The sequence below is a fragment of the Rutilus rutilus genome (genome assembly GCF_951802725.1).
Source record: "Rutilus rutilus genome assembly, chromosome: 15".
NCBI lineage: Eukaryota > Metazoa > Chordata > Actinopteri > Cypriniformes > Leuciscidae > Rutilus > Rutilus rutilus.
Genome location: NC_140220.1, coordinates 36,891,107 through 36,906,220, shown reverse-complemented (window position 1 = coordinate 36,906,220; position 15,114 = coordinate 36,891,107). Strand labels below are relative to the sequence as shown.

General features: G+C 39.7%; 1 protein-coding gene and 1 long non-coding RNA gene across 5 annotated transcripts in view; one reads left to right on the top strand and one right to left on the bottom strand.

The window, feature by feature from the left end:
* The first annotated feature begins 533 nt into the window (after positions 1–533).
* LOC311305524 lies at positions 534–4,174 on the top strand. The gene is made up of 4 exons (XR_014630021.1): positions 534–746; positions 1,269–1,363; positions 3,585–3,685; positions 3,767–4,174. It is a non-coding gene; the product is annotated as an uncharacterized lncRNA (long non-coding RNA).
* A 1,689-nt stretch (positions 4,175–5,863) lies between these two features.
* lama2 (laminin, alpha 2) overlaps positions 5,864–15,114 on the bottom strand; it is a 220,791-nt gene continuing 211,540 nt past the window's right edge. For 3 of the 4 annotated variants that reach the window (XM_084432101.1, XM_084432103.1, XM_084432102.1), the window contains exons 57-64: positions 15,013–15,060; positions 14,500–14,612; positions 14,237–14,426; positions 13,224–13,382; positions 12,908–13,061; positions 10,422–10,552; positions 10,128–10,350; positions 5,864–7,195 (exon numbers count right to left, since the gene is read on the bottom strand). In XM_084432101.1, coding sequence (XP_084288227.1) covers positions 7,041–7,195; positions 10,128–10,350; positions 10,422–10,552; positions 12,908–13,061; positions 13,224–13,382; positions 14,237–14,426; positions 14,500–14,612; positions 15,013–15,060 — 1,173 coding nt within the window. In that variant the 3' untranslated portion in view covers positions 5,864–7,040. The remainder of the gene's footprint in view (positions 7,196–10,127; positions 10,351–10,421; positions 10,553–12,907; positions 13,062–13,223; positions 13,383–14,236; positions 14,427–14,499; positions 14,613–15,012; positions 15,061–15,114) is intronic. The other variant, XM_084432104.1, reaches the window with a different exon arrangement.

The following is a 15,114-nucleotide window of genomic DNA, read 5'->3' as shown; positions in this document are numbered from 1 at the left end:
TTTGCACAATCCATACGCATAACGCATGGACATGTTTCCCTCGCTCGAAAGCTTGCCAGACCTCCCGCGCCTAGTTACGGTTGCTAAGCCACGATTGGCCAGTGGCGGTTTTCGGGCGTGGCTTAGCGAAGGGTCAATTAGGACATTGGATTCTACCGCTTATATTTTTAGCGCGGCAGGCTACTGCTCGCACATCGTGGAGCAAACGTAGGTGTTTTTGTTAATCCTGTCGACATTTAGTTGTGAATGGGGCCTCCCACACTGCTTGATCCACGCCCGGCATTTCTCCCCTTGGGTTTTACTGTTCAGGAAGGGAAAAAATTCCACCACCCCCGTCCAAAGTTTTAGGATACCGGGTATCAGATTTGCACAATCCATACGCACAACGCTTCGGCATGTTTCCATCGCTCGAAAGCTTGCCAGAACTCCTGTGCCTAGTTACAGTTGCTAAGCCACGATTGACCTGTGGCGGTTTTCGGGCGTGGCTTAGCGAAGGGTCAATTAGGCTAATAAAGTAATGGATAGTAGGAGGATAGTGGCGGGAAATATCAGCCCGACCCGGCCCGCGGGAGTCTCTGTGTGTTCCAGGTCCCTCCAGGATCAAGCAAACGCCGGATGCAGATCCTGCAGAACCTGAGTTGGTGTGTGCCAGGACAGGTCTAGAAGATCTGGAGTCTCTGTGTGTTCCAGGTCCCTCCAGGATCAAGAGTTGCCGTCTGTGCCAGATCTCTACAGTTTTGATGACAGTGAGTCATTGTTAATTTGGTTCATGTTATTTCTGCCATCTGTCATTTTCTATGTTCTATTCTTTTTGTTATTACTTTCGGTTATAAATATGATTTGACATTAACTGCTCTAAACTCTGAAGATGATATTTGTTGTACTATTTTCATCTTTAATTGTATTGATTAGTTGGTGCTGCTCTAATAGTTATTCACAGAGATGTTTCTAATAATTTGCTATTAATTTTTCTTCATTTTAGAAAAAGCTAAAAAGGAAGAATATAAATGGACATAAATACAGATATTAAATAGAAGAAGATAACTGTGTGACTTCTATGTAACGCAGCATATCAGGACTGTGCTTGTAATCTCTCTAGTGTTCTTGGAAATTGGCTGAGCAGGAACATGATCTTAAATGCAAAACCTGCTAATTATTCATGTCAATTTCAGCCTGTTTCCTGATTTTATTTGTAATCTTCACACTGGTTGGTTCCTCACCTGATCTACACAGGTGTGTTCAGTCTCATGCTGTTGTGTGTTTTTCAGGATCCTTTGACTCTCTTTATGAAGTGGGAAAGAAACTGGCATCGGGATCCCATGGCATTGTCCATGAAGGAATTCGGAAATCAGATGACAAACAAGTATGTTGCTCTTTCAGGATAACTTTTTGCCTCTTGTTTCCTTCTGTCTTTCGAGTCCTGACATAAACATCAGTGTGTCACGGAATGGTAAACGAGAGTCGAGGATACAAATGCAGAGTTAGTTTATTAGTGACATGCAGGTACGGTACAAACACAAAATCTCAGGAACTCCAGGAAACAAGAAACACGGACAATGAACCAGCACAAGACTACAAACACAAGGAGGCTAAATAGGGGAACAAACAAAAGAGGGTAACGAGACAGACAGGTGGGACAAATAAACCAATAATCAGATAACAAGATGGGAGGGGCTAGACAATAGACACGAGCACATGGCCCAAAATAACAAAACACCCATGTAGGGATGCGCGGTATACCGGTACTGCAAAAATACCGGTATATATTATATTTCAAACGGTACAATATCATAATTTTGCTCACTTCGGTATTTGATGCGCTGCTGTTTCGAAGTTCACCGCTAGGCGGCAGTGCGCTACCCAAACTGACGCGGGTCACGCAAAACCGGCAAACGGTGACAACGGAGGAACACGATGGATCAAACAGATGAAGCTCATTCTACACGCCCGAAATTAATAAATAAAGAGAGCAATAGGAGTGAAATATGGCATTACTTTGCCTACAAAAGTAATGAGAAAGGTGAAGCAACAGACCTCAATGCACCACTGTACAAACGCTGCTTTAAATTTGCCACGGGAGGCAACACATCAAATCTGGCTAACGTTGACCACTTGTCACTTGATCATCCTGACTTGTTCAAAGAGTTCAGAGATCGACACGTGAGTCCATCATTCAACTGATTTAATTTAGACTTTTATTCACAGCGCACATAGAGCTTATCAATTAAATATGACACGGTAAACACGAAAGCTCAAATGTGCTTTCATGACACGCTAGGACCAATGAAGTTTAGTTCTCATCATTTTTTTGCACTTTCAAACAATCATATATTAATTGAATTTGAATGAATAAAGAGATTAGTGATATTAATTTGAGTATTGGTGATAGTAAAATGAATGGCATATCTATCACTGCTGCTGTGGCGACCGACTGAGGAATCAGCTGAGAGAGAGTAATAGTAGTAATATGGATATTACTAATATGAATGTTAGAGTAACACTTTACATTTAAGCTACATTTGTCAACATTCATTAGGTAACCTGACCTGACAGTATTATAGCATTTATTAATCTAGAATAGATCAATCCGTAATTATTATTTAAATATACTAATACATGTTTAGCATGTTAACATTACTTTATGCATTAAACTAATATGAACCCAAACCAAACAGTAATCAAACCAAGATGAATAAATGCTATAAATGTTGATAATTCTCTGTTGATGCATGACAGCTAATGGTTTACATTTCATTTCATTATTCTATTATTATTCTATATTAATCAATTATTATAGATAATAGATATTAACCTATTTTAATTGTGTCATTTCAGGTGTCCTTTTCTTTTTTTTCTTTTTTTTTTTAAATCAAAATTTAACCTACTGTAAGTTTCCTGACTGTTTTTTATTTATTAAATTTTTTTTTAAACATTTTGATAACTTTTTGTTTGCACATTCGGTGCAGCAGAGTTTCAAGCAGTGTTTTTTTAATAAAACTGTTTCAATTCACTTAAATTTTGAGGCTGGTTATTTGTCACCTGTGGTATCGATTTAGTATCGATACCGAGGTATTAGGTTCTGGTACCGTACCGAAACCAAAATTGTGGTATCGAGCCATCCCTACACCCATGTGCAGCACAAGACAGGACAGGCATGTGACACAGTGTTTACAGTTTTGATCAAAACATGTTTTAAAAAAGATTGTAGATTATCATGTAAACACTATTGGGCCATATCAATAAACAAGAGTCATTTTACAGGGTGTGGGCCGCATATTATAGGCTGGTGGCTGATGGGTGTGATGTTGGAGCTAAATCTGCAGGACAGTGGACGCTGAGGGCCAGAGTAGCCCACCACTGCTTTAAATAACGCAGAGCATAAGCTGACCTGACTCTCCATTAAACTACTGCATTTGAATTGTGTTTTTTGTTTTACTTTTAGACCAGGACTGGAGAACATCTGGCAATGCGATGTCAAGACTTGTTCTGTTTGTTGAGAGAAAGCTCCACCACATCATTGATCACATCTCCTTTTCTAGTGTACAAATACACCGTTTCAAACAGCATGTTTGTGTGTTTTGCAGGCCACGACCCCATCATGCCAAGGGGAAATGACGACAAGGTTCAGCGAGCTAACTCCGCCCGCTGCGTTGTGCCTTCCAGTTTGCCCATCTCAGTAAAAACTGTGAGTGATGTCACATAGCACAACAGGCTTTACGAGTGTACTAATGCACCGTTTCATACAGCATGTTTGTGTGTTTTGCAGCGTTCCTCAGCCAGTCCAGCCTCCTCGTCCACCAGGTCGCGACCCCATCATGCCAAGGGGAAATGGTCCTCGGCACATCTCCGCTGACTGCATCATCTAGGCCTTAGGATGGTTCCACAAAGCATTGACTGCACATACAACATGACTGACTTCAAACTAAAGATTTTACTTTACATAAAAACACTGCAAAAGAAAGTGCATCTTTTTGTGTCTCATTAGTTAATCCAGGATGGGCCTAAAAAAACGTTTAACTTTCTTTAAACTTACAGTTCGTTAAATATGAAAGACTATCTGCATGCTTTGAATGTAACGGATGGAGATGACCCAGAAATAAGAAATGTTGATGTAACAGACAAGGTTGAGATTTTTATGGACGATATTATAGTTGAACACCTCAATGCAGGGACAACGCAGGGTATTCCGAGTGTTGAACAGCACAAGTGTTTGGGTACTGTCTTAGATAACAAATGGACTTTTTCCCCAAATACTGATGCTTTGTGTAAGAGGGGCAGCAAAGATTGTTCTTGCTACAGCTTTCTGCCGATATTCATGAGGGTGTGCTGTTGTAATTTTGCGGTGATTCAGGGTTATTATAACATTAGGCCTCTTCAGATCCCAGAGCGGAATAGTGCAATAAAGAGTCCAAATTAAAGGAGAAGTTCACTTTTAAAAAAACTTTTGCTGATAATTTACTCACCCCCATGTCATCCAAGATGTCCATGTCTTTCTTTCTTCAGTCGAAAAGAAATTAAGGTTTTTGATGAAAACATTCCAGGATTTTTCCCCATATTATGGATTCCAATGGGACCCAAACGGTTCAAGGTCCAAATGACAGTTTCAGTGCAGCTGCAAAGGGCTTTAAACGATACCAGACGATGAATAAGGGTCTTATCTAGCGAAACGATCGGTCATTTCAAAAATAAATAAAAAAGTTTAAGTTTTATAAGCACAAATGTTCGCCTTGCTCTGTTCTGTGATGCGCGTTCGTCACGTCACGTAATACGCAATTACGTTGAAAAGGTCACGCTTGAAAAATGTTCTTTTTGGCTTTTTAACCCTCTGGGGTCTGAGCTGTTTTCTGGGCCCTGGAGGTGTTCTGACATGCTCTGACATTTGTGCTTATTTCTGTTACTTGTGACATTTTCATGGCTAAAGTCTAATTACACTGTATTCAGCACAAACTCTGCTACAATAATATATCAACAGCATGTGTGTAAAAGTTTGTAGTTTTGAGATAATGACATTTATGCGTGGTTTGTGAAAATACAAAAAAAAATTCTCACTGAAATAAGGTCATGAAACCCATACTGATTATTTCTTAACAAGACTTTTGAAAATTGTATGACGTAGCCTAGAATATTTGCTCTAAAACTATGTGAAAATCACCCTGACTGCTCATTCAAATTAAAGCACCTAGGATACGCACACGAATGGGCATTTTAAACGTTAAACTGACACAAATACATTTTAAAATGTATATGGTCCCCCTCCCGCACATTTGTAAACACATCAAACTTGACCTTTTCAACGTAATTGCGTATTACGTGACGTCACGAACGCGCATCACAGAACAGAGCAAGGCGAACATTTGTGCTTATAAAACTTAAACTTTTTTATTTATTTTTGAAATGGCCGATCGTTTCGATAGAGAAGACCCTTATTCATCGTCTGGTATCGTTTAAAGCCCTTTGCAGCTGCACTGAAACTGTCATTTGGACCTTGAACCGTTTGGGTCCCATTGGAATCCATAATATGGGGAAAAATCCTGGAATGTTTTCATCAAAAACCTTAATTTCTTTTCGACTGAAGAAAGAAAGACATGGACATCTTGGATGACATGGGGGTGAGTAAATTATCAGCAAAAGTTTTTTTAAAAGTGAACTTCTCCTTTAATGTCCAGGTTCTCCCATTAAGGTTTTATCCTTATTCAAATAGATCTAATAAACCCATATAAATAGAAATATCATATAAATAAAGATATTGGTAAGAAGGCTGGATTACTTTAGTTTGCTTTAGGTTTACATAAATAACTCAGCATAAATTGCTCAATATGATGATGATTTGGACACAATGAATGGAAACACACAGCAGCCCATATTAAGTGCCATCAGAGGGGATATTTCTTTATTTTGAAATACTGATCATTACACAGTAGATGCAAAAAACACACACTCAGAGACCTGACAGAGAAGAGTGTCTGAGATCTCGACACAAGGTCCCTTCACATGAGTGTGTGGTTCACGTCTGTCTGTTGATTTCTATGGCTATACGCAGCGCTCTCAGATGAAGTGATTCCTCAAGTGTAGTTTGATATTTTAGGCTACATTCATAGCGAGGTCACAGTGAAATCTGACGTTCAGTTTGATCTGGCCTACTTTCTTATCTTTCCTGGATTTGGGCCAACACTATGTTGCTGTCTGGGCCGTTTTTATAGTTCTGATTTCTTTGTAGGACAAATTCATTGTGAAGAGGTTGCAATGTAACTACTAGTAACAAGTTTATGAAGATTGTTGATGATGTGCTGATGAATATGCCTGAGTGTTTCGTACATACACTTCAGTGTAGGAGTGTAGTTTATTGAGTTGCTGAACTCTTAATGTGTCGATTCACTCTTCAACAGCTTTGCTCTTCAAGACTTTGGCAGTTGTGCTCTGGAGATGAAGTTCTTGATGTTTTACCACATCAGTATTTTGGTTTTAGTTCTTTAACACACAAATACACAAGTGTACTTTTATTACGAACTACAGCATAAAAAGTTGGTAACACTTAACAATAAGGTTCCACTAGTCAACTACATTAGTTATTAATTTCAACATTTATACTAATACGTTATTAAATAGTTCATCTTAGCTCAGGTCCATTAAATAATATTAACAGATGCAGCTAACAATGAATAATTCAGTTTTTATTAACTAACATGAACAAAGATTAATACATTATGTAACAAATGTATTGCTCATTGTAAGTTAATGTTAATGCATTAACTAAAGTTAACTAATGGGACCTTACTGTAAAGTAAAAAGTTGTATAAAATGTTCTCCAATGACATTAGACTGGTTTAGATCTGGTTTTGGTGGGTTTTCTATAGTCTTTGGTTTGTACAGCTGTTTTTTTGTTTTGTTTTTTAAATATTCCTTGTGTTATTTGGCTATTCAGTTAGTTCTGTGAATATTTCTGTTCTCAGAATTGTAGATTGTTGCTTGAACTGAACTGTGTGTGTGTGTGTGTGTGTGTGTGTGTGTGTGTGTGTGTGTGTGTGTGTGTGTGTGTGTGTTTAACTAGCAGGGCAGGTGAGCGGTTGAACTCCTTTGAGCTCCAGGACTTTGTTCATCTGAACCTCCAGAGTCTTCCCAGCTTTAGTGATCTTCACATTCCTCATGCAGCCTTTAAACGGTGTGTTTATGGTGAGCCCAAACTGCTTCAGACCCTCTGCAACAAACACACAATCACATCTCTCTCATTTATTCAATTATGTGAATGTTTCTGTCCACTCAGATGACTTAAACGCTAGTTAAATGTATAAAAACTGAAACTTGTAATTGTCTGTTCCTAATTTTTAAGAGAAACTTCTGTATTTTGGGATTTTCCCACCAAACTCCTCCTCTATAATACATTGACAAAAAGAGTTCAAATTTCACTTTTCCTTAAGAAGTTTTAAAATCATATCCGCTCCTCTACTCCTGACCGCAAGTCCACCGTCAGTGTTGTAGGCACTAGGCAGGTTTTTTTGTGTTCATTTCTATTGCATTACGATTGAAAGCAGTATCAATAATGTCAAAAATATGATGTGCAGTCAAGTTCGGGTGTGTGTACATGCTGTTTAAATGAGTGTTCTCACCGATACGCTTGTTGTGATTCGCGGAGTTTTGACGAGTTGTATCTTGACTGATTTTTTTTACTGATTATGAACACAAATTAATCACGACAAACCAAATTAATTGTAATTGTATTAATTATACCATTGATGAAAACAAGCTGATACCAAGGTATTTTAGGCCTACAATTCTAACATAATTTTTAGGGGTGTAACGATTCATTAACTACATCGATGTATCGATTTATATTCCTACGATCCAACTGGATCGATCTGTGCTCGGCAAGTTGGCCTTCCGGACGACATATATCGATCTTATATCGTTTTAAAAGGTAATGAATCGATTGTATCGATACTAGGAAATAGTGCATTGGATTTAAGCACGTTAGACTTTATATGGATGTTTTTTCTTTGCACTTTTAATGATAAAGGCGTTAAACGTTACTCGATTCAGTCTGCCTATCTGTGTCGTCGTCGCCATGCGTGACGCGCCAGCAGCAGCGCAAAGACAACAAGCAGCGCAAAGTCTCTCACCTCAGAAAAACGGACTTTCCTGTCCTCTCAGCCGCTATACTGCAGTAGCGCGCACTCTTCAATTGCACACGCAAATGCGGCGGCGCGCGCTGTATCACTTCACTAAAGCGCAAAAGAAATACGAGCATGCAACGTCGTAAATTAGTAAGTTAAGAAATAAAAGTAAAATACCAATAAATTACGTTATTGGTACGTCATGTGTGTTGCTATTTATCAGGAGCAGTTTCCATGTTTCTTTACCAGTTCTTCTAAGTATTGTGTATCACCATGGTAGCCTAATTGTTGTTTGTTTCCATAACAAAATGCCACATACTGGTTTTGTATATTTTTATATCTGTGGTGGCTCATACCAAGATTGTATTAACAAAAACTAGTTTGGGACTGCTATTTAATAGCTTAACCTCGCAGTGCCTACTGTCTATCAGTATTTGTCATATTCTTAAAAAAAAATTGTTAAGTAAAGGGGGACAGAACTTGTGTGTCAACAATTTTTGTGTAAACAAATGTATTATACTAGGCTTATATAATTCCTAAAAAGGTGGGTCGCGGCTTGATGACCATGCAGAAATGTGGGTCCCATGGCCAAACTATTCAAAACATCATTCTATGTTGTGATAATCGTAATTAATAATCACAATTACAATTTCAAGGGAATAATCAACAATTATCATTTTTGTCATAATCGTTCAGTCCTACTTATTAAAATAAAATGTGAATGCATTTTACATTAATTGTTGTTTACTTGTTTGTTTATATCTATAATTAATTGATACCTGATTCCCTTACAAGAATTTTTGGCTAAAAAGTTACTGAATCGATTTCAAGTCACTGAATCGTTTCGGATCGGATCGTTCTAAATGAACCAATATCGTCCTTGAATCGTATCGACAACCATGAATCGCGAATCGAATCGAATCGTTGTTAAAACGAATCGTTACACCCCTAATAATTTTTCATGAAAAATCATGATTGTATTTATTTATTTTTCGAAAGTAAGGTTAATGTAAGCAGCTTCTTGCAATACTCTCCTGTATGCCTAATAAAACCTAAGTGCAAACATTACCGCTTTAATGACCGTCCTTTATTTTTCAGTGCATTTGTTTTACAATATATGGCTATTACTGTCATGGGATTAATATTGTAACTATTATTATGTAGAGTAGTGTAATGTAGACAGACACAACTAAAAGAGGATTGAATTTTTCTTTGTTTAATTTGCACACTGAATATGGGTTGGAGCTTTTGATTTTGAACTCTCAAAGTGAACCAGATCGATGAATTTGACATTAAAATGCACAACATTTTCTTACGGGGGGCATGCCCCCGAACCCCCCTAGAAGGCCCGAGGTCCACCAACCACAGTATTTTACCAAAAATACTGGGACAAACACTGGTATTGCTATGCCAGTGCAGTTTATAGCTTGTTTTTTGGATTAATCATAGTTCAATTATATTAATAAATGACAAATTTGTACTTAATTCATCTGTTAACTCTCACTCGTTCCTGCTCGCTCATTAGTTTGGGGGTGGGGGGGCGTTCAGGGACCTGGATATTGGATAGGGGGCACTGGCCCAAAAAAGGTTGAGAACCACTGCTTTAGGGTGTAAATGAGAACGAGCAACTAAATGACGGGTTGGAGAAATGTCTGAATTTTCATCAATTTCTCATGGTCTTCAAGTCATTGTTGGAGAATTTATTTGTTATTAGAAAAATATTAAATTAGATTTTTAACTTACTTTACTACCTGTTATAAAACGGTTAGTTCCAGTCCTTGATTCTGATTGGTCAATAGCTTTATAAAAGCAGTAAGGTACTGGAGGCTAGTGCTGTATCGTGGGTAATAATGTACCCCGCTTCGCATCAACAACGCCCTTCAGCCGTGACTTGTTCACGATACAGCACAGCCTCTCGTCTCGTACCTTATTGCTTACATAGCTTGTTACCAGCTCCAAAATTCAGTGTTTGAACATTCTAAACTACGTCACCATGGTGACAGAGTTTGATTGACATACCGGGGTATCCGCCCACATACACAGGGTCGTTGGTGTCGGCGGAGGCAGAGCGCACGTCTAGACTCGCTGCCTCGGACCTCCTGCCGTCCACGACGAGCTCCAGCCGGTGCTTCAGCTTGTGGGCGGAGACACTGTGCCACTGTCCGTCACAGAGCCCCGCCTCCTGCCTGGGCTCGTGCGCGGCTGTGAAGCGCCCCTCTCCGTTATCAGCGTGGAATAACAGCTACACAGACACTCGCATTAACAAACTATTCAGAAATAAACAACTGAAAACAAAAGGAAAATCTAGATGACCTTTCCATTGACGAGTTCGATGCCCAGTCCGTCCATCTTCTGGCTGCTGACGCCTAACAGAACGCCGGTGCCCTGACCCGTCCTGAACTCCAGATCCACGGACACCTCATTACCCACTCGATAGGCGCTCACTGTACGACACACACAAGCATCACTCTTAGGGTTGGGAATCGAAAATCCAAATACTCGAGGTCAGGAATCGGATACTTGTTATAATTTTTTTTATTTCGATTCCTCTTATCGATTCCTTTGTGAGCATTTCAATGTGATTTTAAACCATTCAAGCGTGAGACGACTCGCGCTCTGTTTTCAGAGCTGCACACACACGTGTAACAGAATATAGAGAGCCTAAGTCCCTCCCCTTCCGGTGGACCACCATGGGACCTTATTTTGGAAAAATATTGTATGGTAGTCAATGGCGAGAGACAACAAATATTTTGATCTCGTTTGAATTGTGCCCTGAATTACACGTATGATGTTTGTCACTTTAAAAGATACATTTTAAAGTCAAGAAAGTCACAGTTTGATGTAAGAAAGAGAAAAGACAAAGAGAAAATTCACTTGTTCTTGACTGAATAACTTTTGTAACTATGTAATGTATATTTTATTTATAAAGTGCAGTGTTATTTTACATCTGAATACCTGAAAATCTGAAAAAACACTTTATTTAATCGTATCTTTGTTCAGTTGTACCTATTTGTTGTGATTGCTATTTTTTTATTTGTTCTTTTTTAATTACTGAGTGTTTATTGTCTTTAATGCTTGAAATTTTTATTAGTTAGGCTAGATGTTTTTCTATGGTATTTTTAAACCACAGGCAAACGTTCTTTGTGTGTTCTTTAGCCTTATGATTAATTTTATATTTAAATTTTTTTAGAACAAGACTAAATGTGAACGATATCCAAGTTTTTTTGCCTTATTGGAATTGAAATTAGTAATCGATAAGCAGAATCGAAATAGGAATCGGAATTGTTAAAATTCAAACGATACCCAACCCTAATCACACGTCCATGTGTGCTCCAGTACGTTTTTGTTAAAGTGCCCCTATTATGGAGTTTTGAAAATGACCTTTCATGTAGTGTGTAACAGCTCTAAGTGAATGAAAACATCCTGCAAAGTTTTAAATCTGAAAGTGCACCGTATATAAAGTTATTGTCTTTCAAAGGTAAGAGTCGACTCTGAGTCAATGAAACGAAATGTTCTTCAAACGAGTCCTAAGCCGTTTCGTTGTGACGTCAAGACGAAACATTAGCATATTGCCCGCCCACTTATAGCGTGCGCAGAGACACCAGGGAAAACTCGAGCCTCAAACCAGCAGCTGATTCCTGTGGACTCTGGAGAGCATGATGTTGAGAAGACGCTGTGCTCTACAATGTGAAGGTAAAGCCAGTTTCTTTTCACTGCTCAAGGACGAGCATGTGAAGAACCAGTGATTAAAATTCATCTTTACCACGATACCACAGCAGTATAATCCTAAACTTTTGCTGTGTTCCCTTTATTTCACTGACGACTGCTTCTCGAATCTCGGAGTTCAATGCAGGATTCACAAAACGCTTGAAAGATGGTGTTCAAAATACTTAGTTTTGATTTTATATAGTGTAGGTCTCCTGCTTCTGGCTAACTCACATTATCACTGTCTTACTGAAATACTTCTGCTGATCAGTTGTGGGCCACTATTACCTATAACTGTGTCTATTAATGCAGATTGTCTGTCGTTCTCACTAAAAGATAAAGCATGAAGCAAGATTTGTTTTACCCACGTTTATGTTACATCAGTCATTCACGCTAGAGCTCGGCTAATGTGTGCACTGTTATTGATACAGTTTCCACATGTTCACCGCAACAAATTAGAAAAATTCTCGGTAAATAAAAGTAAAGTACAAGTAAAATAATAGGTTTGTTGATGAACATGCACTTGTTAATGCTGATGGTGAGGAATTACAGTTGCAACATCTCATAATGTCCCTCAAACTGAGTAGTGTATCACTGAGAAACACTGAGTCCTGCTCGAGGCGTCCTTGCGATGGAGGTTCGGGTTGAATAACTATTTCATTATCGGACTTGCACTTGGATTGATATGGTAAAATCGACATCATCGTTCGTTACTGTGTTTAGTTTACGGTGTAGGAAGCCTCAGGACACGCAGAACTGACGTTGTTATGGCAATGGGCGTTTTTGTTTTCGACGCACACTGTACGCGGTAAACCAATCACAACAGACTGAGCTGTCTGGCCAATCAGAGCAGAGTAGCTCACGGAAAGGAGGGATTTAGAGAGATTGATTCATCTGACGAGTCGTTTGAGAATCATTGAAAATCTGGTGATGTGCAAATGTATATTATGAGAAAATGAAACAGTTTTTTGACCTTTGATGCATCATGTACACCTGTTGTAGGAGACTCCACAACAACATTAGGACACTTTAAAGTAGCATAATAGGGGCACTTTAAATGACCGGCTGTAAAGGAGTGAAATATTGAGACTCACCAGCTTTGGCGTAACCTGTGCCATCAAAATAAGTTCCTTTCTCTGGGTTGGCGAAACAGGAGCCCACACGGTAGCTGGATGTGGGATTCTCCAAGTCCAAGGCCTGACCCATCATCCTGAAGTTCCTGATGCAAGCGTCAATACTGTACAACACCTGCAAAAGCACAGGCAGCGTCACATGGTGCCAACCGGACACAAATCATTCACGTGTGTATTAAAATGATATAAGCAGAGTCATATAGCCTACAGTGGCCACTAAAGGTGTTTCGACTCTTATGAATGTGTTTTTGATGTGTGTATGAGGCGTCACACTCACAGGTCCGATGCGTTTGGTGGTGTAGTTAAGTGGTAAACCGCCCACGTATAACATTCCCACCACATCCAGAATATCGGCTTTCTTCGGGCTGGTGGTGTGTTTGGAGTAGAGGCCGTCGATGGTGAGAATCCCTCTCTGCTTGTCTCTCGTCACACGGATCTACACGCAGAGAGACGAGAAAGTACACAAACACAGACACACACACACACACACAGCCATGTTTATGTGATTTGTTAGGACACACACACACACACGTTTGGTTCACTATCTTTGTGGGGACTCTCCATAGACTTAATGGTTTTTATCAAACTGTATATTCTATCTCCTTACACTAAAGCTACCCATCACAGAAAACGTTCTGCATTTTTACATTTTCAAAAAATATATAATTTAGTATGTTTATTAACCCATTTCCCCTCGTGGGGTCCGCTGGCTGGTCCCCACAATGGAGGTGATCTCAGGTTTTACTATCCTTGTGGGGACATTTGGTTCCCACAATGTAATATAAACCAAACGCACACACACACACACACGTTCAAATGTTTGGGGTCGGTGAGATGTTTTTTGTTTCTGAAAGATGCCTCTTCTGCTCACCAAGGATGCATTTATTTGATCAAAAATACAGTAAAAACTGTGAAATATTATTACTATGTAAAAGCTGAAACATTTGTGATTATTATCAATGATGAAAAAAGGTTGTGCTGCTTCATATTTCAGTGGAAACCGTCATACATTTTAGCAGTTCAAAAGAACAGCATTTATTTAAAATAAAAAACGTATGTAACATTATAAATGTCCCTTTTGATAAATTTAATGCATCCTTGCTGGATAAAAGTATCAATTTATATAATCTTAAAGTGACGTTCTGGCTAAATATACTTGCATAAAGTATGTTTCTGTCCTAACACGACCTCCTCTACCATCACAGAACATCAAAATATCTTGTATCTGGATCAGGCAAAAGCTTTGCTCTCAGTGTCATACATCAGGGGTCAAAGGGTGAAAGCTCTGACCTTGTGCCACTGGCCGTCGTTGATGATGCGTGGCACGTGGACGGAGGTGTTTCCGCTGCCCAGGTCGAAGCTCAGGTGAGCCATGCCCTCCTTCAGCTGGACGGTGGCGAAGTCAGCGTGGTTTATCCTGGCCGTGTAGAACACCAGCCCAGAGTCTGCTTCGGTGCGCAACTCGAACTCCATCAACAGCCTGATACACACACACACACACACACATGAGGAGGAGGATGAGGACGAGGAGGAGGAGGATAACTCACACTCACCTGTTCTTCACCTTCCTGTCGTCAAACTCAAAGGCCATGTGACTGTTTCTGGATAGACCAAACTGTTTGGCCAGCTCCAGGACGACAGGCTCCGCCTCTGCTGCACACGACACCTGTGATTGGACAGAGCGTGTGTCAATCAAACGTTCCAGAGTTCTGAACCACCAAGACGGCAAAAAAACACTACAACAAATACTAAAGCATGAGTTTCAGAGATGTTTGACTGCTATTTTACAGTTTCGAGGCAGTAGATGGAGCCAGAGAACAGCTAATGGAGGTCCTGTGTCCTCACTGGAGTCACAGATGAGCTATTGAGTTGTCTTGTGAGATAAAATAGCTTGTTGAACAACAGTGGGACTCCTCCTAAAGCTAAGCTGCAGAAACAGCAGAAGCAGATGAAAGCTCACTGCCACAGTCAATCAAACGCCAGAAGATGTGCCTCTGAATGGAGGAACCGCTATATTCACACTATATCTCTAATGACCGTGTGTGTTTGAGTGAGTAGGTTAGTACCGTGGGCTCTTTGACACTGGTGGGCGTGGCCTTGGTGAGGGGCGTGGCCTGGGAGCAGCAGAGCGACAGCAGCAGAAAGAGACAGAAGAGCTCAGATGAAGC